The 6709-nt window shown below is 40.8% G+C and overlaps 1 protein-coding gene across 1 annotated transcript; it reads right to left on the bottom strand.

Annotated features, from left to right (window-relative positions):
• Positions 1-2622: 2622 nt before the first annotated feature.
• Positions 2623-4964, bottom strand: foxc2.S (forkhead box C2 S homeolog; the record flags this gene model as incomplete). Its single annotated transcript, NM_001090451.1, is given in 1 exon segment — positions 2623-4964. A coding segment is annotated over 1 exon segment (1386 nt). The 3' UTR covers positions 2623-3369.
• Positions 4965-6709: the final 1745 nt, after the last annotated feature.

Below are 6709 nucleotides of genomic sequence, written 5' to 3'. Positions count from 1 at the left end.
GTTTAAATGCAATGTGGGAGCCCCTGACAAAGCCAACTATTAAATTCAAGAAACCCAAATATCTGAAACCACATAATAGAACCTGTTACACTAAGTGAGACACGTTGTGTAACTCCCAAGGGGCTCAGAGACCAACCTTAGGAGGACAGTCATATTAAAGTGTCAGCTCTTCAGCTCTTGTACAACCAGCTAATCCCTTACAGAATCGTACAGAAAAGCTGACAGTAAAGATCTGTTTTTTTTTTCTTCTTTACATACTGTCATGTGTGCCTACAATTAAGTATAATAGAAATTGTCTTCTCCAGATGGTAATTGTGATAATAATTTGTATAGAAAGCTGTTGGAAAGTCATGAATAAAGCGCAGGCTGCGGCCGATCATTCCACTAATAGGAATAATAAAAGGTTTGGGCGCTGGTAGCTCTCTTACTAAAAAGATACGTGGCCCCTGACTTCAAACCAAAACCACATTTGATCCCTCATCTAAGTCTGTGTAAGGTGTTGTCCCTGAAACCAAAATCCATCACCTGTAAATGAAGGTCACAGTGTAGATCTACTGCTCGGTACAGGAGCTGTGCCACAAAGAAGATCTGGGGGACAATTCAATTCTGTCTCTCAAATATCACATAGTTCATTGACTGACAGGCGTGGCCGAAACAGCTCGCAAAGAGTTATCATTTAGTTCACCAAGCATATAAAACATCTATTATTTTTAACAAACACTGAAATGTCTGTATAGCATGAAATGCATCTGTGTGATAAAATGCCAGTCCTTAAACTGCCAAGTTATCTACTAACTGCCTGTCTCCGTACTCCAGTATCTCTGTACAACTATAGAAACGATCTCATCTCTTTTTATATCATCTGTTTGCTAATATACAGTGGTTACCTGTGCATATAAACATCAATGTATCTTTTTTTTTTCTCTTTATTTATTGTGTTTTTCCAACAGATACATACATTGTATGCTCATATACTCCTCTAAAGAATGAGATCTAAAATTAACTATAAATCTAACAAAAAAATAAAAATAAATAAAAAATAAGATGTTATACCTCCTAGGGTAGTTACTACTAAAGATAGTCCTAGACAATGTAGGCTTTATGTTTTGGTCTAAGTGTATATGCCTCCTGTATTATTCTTTTCTCTCTCAGACCTCTTGGCACATTAGTAGTTACTTCTTGTTGTATTTGATGGATATTTGGAATCTCCTTTTTTTTCCAGTTCCTAGCTATCAGGAGTTTACAGGTATTTAATGCTTGGAAGGTCAGCATTTCTAGGCTCGTATTTGGAAGTTTGTCATGTAGGTTTAACCGCATTGCTTCAGGAGATAATGGAATATCTTGCTGAGTGACCTTTGTAATCAATGATCTGCCATCAATGTATCTTAATATGATATAACATAGTTCTGTTACTATCTCGCATTACTGTAGGTAATTAGCATCATCTATTACTTTGCATCTCACTAAAACAATCAAAAAAAATTAGTAATGTAAATGTAATTAGATTGATTAAATATTACTGTTGGGTGCAACCCAGATATCTATTATCCAATAAACTCTTTGTGTAATATCTGCTTTTTCTTTTCTCCATATCATCTAGTAACATCTGTCTCTCTAATCATGGCATGCCTACACAACTTTGTATTACCAATACATTGGCTTTGTTATGCAGTAATTACATCTATAATGTTTTCTGTGCCTAAACAAGTCTGTATAATTATAATCTATTTGTTATCTAGAAATGACCCGTCAATTGATTTCGTCTGTCTATCCTAGTATCTGTTCATTATCTATCTACTGTTAATATACAATTACCTATCAAGCATATATCTGTATATGAGACTGGTGAGCAAATAATAGAGTGTCAGACATGAGCGCGCCCAGACAAGCAGGATAGAGATACTGGTGTGGATCTCATCAACTGGGCACCCAGATCCCTGTATGTGTTGGGTGGGATATTGAGGTATAAAGTCGGGTTATCCCATCCCAGCTACACTGCACTCACTTGCCAAGAACTGTTCTGCTAATCTCCAGTTTGGTCTGCAACAAAAACAAATAGTTGTGGAGAGCCCTTCGCCTTTTACAGCCTTTTTATATTCTCTGCGGCTGGGATGGAGAAGGTAAATAGTGCAATGTTTGCAGCCGACCCAATTTCCCACATGCACAGCCCACAAGTCGCTGTATAATAAAGCAGCCAAATGTGTGTTTGTGCTCCACCGAGTCATGTCATGTCCTCTCCCCTGCTCCTTCCACAAAGCAGCAAAAATTGAGAATTAAAAATAAACATGCTCAAATAAAAGCCTGAGATATGCCTCTCACAGTCTCTGAACTCTAGCTCTAAATCTATCCTACCTCTCTCTCTCTCAAGCTACAAAGGTAATAACAGAAGGGAAAAAATCAGAGGAAGAAAGCAGAGCCCTTTATTTACCACCAGAACCTGTTCTGTAGAAAAGTGGTTCTCAACAAAATAAAATGTATTTCCATATAGAAGTACTGATTTTATGCTGGAGAATTGTCCCAGTCCTCTCTTGCTTATATGTCCTATTCTGTATCTATTATTATAATTATTTATAGTTGAGTTCTCCCCTCTTTACTAAGAAAAAAAAATACTGTAACACTATATAAAGCAGTAAAACAATAACCTTTTATTTCATGTAAAATACATTTAGGCCCACAAAAGACACACAAAACAACGAATAAAACAACCCCAAAAAAACAAAACAAAAAAAAAAGTTATTGGGAATGGTCAGAGAGCCAGTAAAAATTTTAAGGCTTTACATTTTTTTTGTTCTGCCCCCACCAAAATAAATAACATTCTTATGTTTGCATTAAAGAAACGGAGGAAATAGATTTTAAAAGAAATGCTATCGGTTATTTTATTTTTTTGCAGTTTTAGACGGAATGACGTCATATTTCTTTCAATCGGGTGGCAACAGAATTTATCCAGTGAACTCAACTTTAAATATTATAATATAGGGATCTGTGTATCCGCCTGTTTCACACCACATACAATTTAAAAAAAATGAGATAGACTTAAACGCAGAAACAATAAATCTGTACAAAAGATAGTTGCTACAATGTTGGTCCATATAATTTAGATTCTAGATTCTATTACCAAGGACAAGGTTGACTTGTTCTTTAACTTCATCTCTCAATACTTCAAGTAGATTGTACTTGTGTATATATATACCTGCATATATATATATCTCTCTATATATGTATGTATATATATATATATATGGCTATGTAGTTCTATAGGTAATGGTTTTATTGTTGGTGAGTTTTTTTTGTCCATGCTACTCAGTAAGCCAATCCACATTGCAGGCCAGAGTGTTTAGTTGCAGTCACAGTAATAAAGCAGTCCCCCAGTCAGTACTTAGTGCAGTCGTAGGCGTAAGGGCTGCTGTGGCGGTATATGGAGGGCGCTGATCTATAAGGGATCTGACAGTTGGTGTTACCGCTCACCTGGTGCTCACTGAGGGCTGAGCTTTCAATCCCAAGCCGGTGAGAGTTGAACATTTCTCTAACGTTGGGAAAAGTCTGCTGCTGGGAGCCAAAGTTGTGCCCAGAGAGGTGCCCAATGTCTGCGCCAGGATTGAGGTACCAGGGTGCAGCAGTCTGTCCCCCAGTGGCATTTTGCTGGTGATGGCTAGAGGTCAGCACACTCTCTTGGCTCATGGAGTTTAAAGGAGAACTTGTCCCGTTGTGATGTTCTGAAGTGGCCTCCTCCAGGGTAGATGGAGCGCACATGTGGCTCGGTCTGTCACCAGTGTACAGGCTCATAGCTCTCATGCTGCACTGGAAGCTCCCACTAGTGTCCATGCTTTGGGTGCAGGCCTGGCTATAAACAGAGCTTTGAGTATGGGCGGTGTAGTTAATGGGCAGAGAGGACACCATGGCAGTCCGGCAGGGAATAGCAGGTACCGGGCTCAGGTCACCATGAGGAGAAGTCCTTAGGGTCATGATATTGTCCACACTAAAGCCATTGCTGGCCGGGTGCTGCTCAGGGATGGAGCTGTCAGTGGAGACAGAGGGGGTGGAGGCCACACTGCGTGGACTGTCCTGCATGGCACTGCCACCGCCGGGGCTTAGGTTCTCCACTTTAGTAATAACCGGCAGCTCAGGGGACTCGCTCTTGATAATGATCTTCTTCTCGTGCTTGGGCAGCTCCAGGCTGGGGACGGGGCCTTGCACTTTGCCTTGGTCTTTAAGCAGCCGATCTTCCTTCTCCCGACTCGCGTCTTTCTTCTTGAACCTCCTCCTCCGCCTGAGGAAACTGCCATTCTCAAACATGTTGTACGAGTCCGGGTCCAGGGACCAGTAGCTGCCCTTGCCCGGCTTCTTGTCGTCCCTGGGCACCTTGACAAAGCACTCGTTGAGGGACAGGTTGTGCCTGATGCTGTTCTGCCAGCCCTGCTTATTCTCCCGGTAGAAAGGGAAGCGATCCATGATGAACTGGTAGATGCCATTCAGGGTGATCTTCTTGTCGGGCGCGTTCTGGATGGCCATGGTGATGAGGGCGATGTAACTGTAGGGCGGCTTCACCAGGTCCTTGGGCGCTGCCTGTTGATGGTGGTGGTAAGGCCCATAAGACCTGGCCATGGCCGGAGTGTACTGCTCATGCGCCGGGTACACGCTCATCGGGGTGGCCATGCTCCCATAGGTGCCCGCGGCCCTGTAGTAGTTCTGTTCGCTCAGGTATGGCACCACCCCTAGCGCATTGGGATCTGCCACTGAGTAACGCGCCTGCATCATTAGTGCTGAACGGCTCAGGGCGCAGCAGTGATGATGGGGATCCCGCAGATGTAGATGGGCACAAAGCGCTGAAAACAGCTCAGTCGGTACAGGACAAGCGGCAGTCAGCTGCAGTCTGGCATCCTCTTCCCAAACACATTAGAAGGGGCAGCAGCACACGAATCCAACGGCCAAGCACTTGTCCGCAATCCCCGCTCCTCTCACTAGTTTTTACGCAAAGGAGAACTTCACTAACTTTTTTCAGCGATCCTAAGCTTTTACTCCCAACCAAACACGCCCCTTCCCAAAACTTCCCACCTATCACGCTGCCAGAATCCGGAGAACCACCCAATCACCGCGCACCGTTTCTATAGGAATTGACACAGTATTCTTTCTTTTATTTTTTTTCCCAAACATCCCAAATATGGTCGGTGTCAATTGTAAACGGCACGGAGTTTTAAACGCACAGGCACGCGGTTAACGTTTGTATCTAATTGTCATGAAAATGAAAAACCCCCAACTCGATTTAATACTTTAGATACGTTTTTAAATGGATTCAATTGTAGTTCAACGTAGGTCAAGGGAACTTTTGAAAAGATATGCAAATTGTAAAATCATTGGAAAAAAAAAAAATACATTGCACGTTTAAAAATATTAATTCCAACTGTTTTTACATCTCCTAGTAAGGTGATATTCATTCTGTTCGAAATATCATTGTCGTTTTAAGCGACTGTCATTTTCTAAGGTGGCTTCACTGAACCAAAAAGTGGCTTTTTGGCAGAATCAAAATAAACTGCCGGTTTTTCGTCTAAATTGCCAAGTGATCGTTTATGACATTTTGTTCGTTTTGGAACCATTACACCGTTTCATAAAAATGCATTTCGTTTGCTTAATTTTTTGGGAAGTGACATTTGTAACGAATAAAACTAAACATAATTCGATCGAAATATATTTCACCGTGAATTCTTACTGGATTTCGATAGGATTCGAAGGCAGTATTTATTCTGCTTTAAACAGAGAGGCAAAGCTCACTGTCTCTCTAATGGCTTCATTAGAGGTAATCAGATACAGTTAATTAGCGGAGCAGGCTGCTTAAAATGCTAATTCGTTTATGCAGAAGTCGTGAGAACGCAAAGAAGAGCTGACAGCGACTGAAGTTGTTTGGATTCTCAAGCACAATTTGGTTTAGTAACAAACAGCCAGTATTTCACACAAATCCACTAGAATATGTTAATAACATGCAGCTAATTTGGAAGCAAAAACCTGGAAACCATTTCACTTAAATCGAACCTCTCTTTTGTTGGTATTTGGTTTGTTTGCGACAGTTTTTAGAGACAGATACGCGCCTGCATTTCCCCGCAGATGATTCAAACAAGATCTTTTTTTTTTTTTTTTTATGCCAAATTTTTCATTGTTCAAATATTTTCGATGTTACTGGTCCTTTAAATTGAATACAAGACTGCAGCCGTTTGTTGCTGTAAAACAGCAATTGCCTTTTATTGCACTTTCATTACCGCCTCCCTATAAGACAGCCTTGTTTATTTAATGTGACACATTCTTTCTTCACATCTGAGAGACATTTTCGGGATTAGCTGTTGGGAATTCACCCTCTGAATTGAAAGGGCGGAGGAGTGCTGTAGCATTTAATTGAATTAGTATAAAATGCATTTCATTTCTTTTACACACACACAGAAGTTCTATTATCAGGAATAGCTCTGCAAGTCGTCAATGAATCCTGGTGTCATACATTATTTGCCAGAACTGTAAAAATGTTAATATTATTTGGTCTTCCCCAATTTTTCTCAAATATAGTTCAGCAGACAACCCCTACCCCCTACATAGACACACTCACTGGGCAAATAATTATTACTGTATATATAGTAGCCCAATCAGATTGCACCATTAAATATAGTGAGGCTGTATTGCCTTATAGTCTTGATTTAGGAGGTCCTAGAATAGATTTTGGGGGTCTTAC

The sequence above is a fragment of the Xenopus laevis genome, chromosome 4S, assembly GCF_017654675.1.
Source record: "Xenopus laevis strain J_2021 chromosome 4S, Xenopus_laevis_v10.1, whole genome shotgun sequence".
Classification (NCBI taxonomy): Eukaryota; Metazoa; Chordata; class Amphibia; order Anura; family Pipidae; genus Xenopus; species Xenopus laevis.
This window is presented reverse-complemented; position numbering and strand designations above follow the sequence as displayed.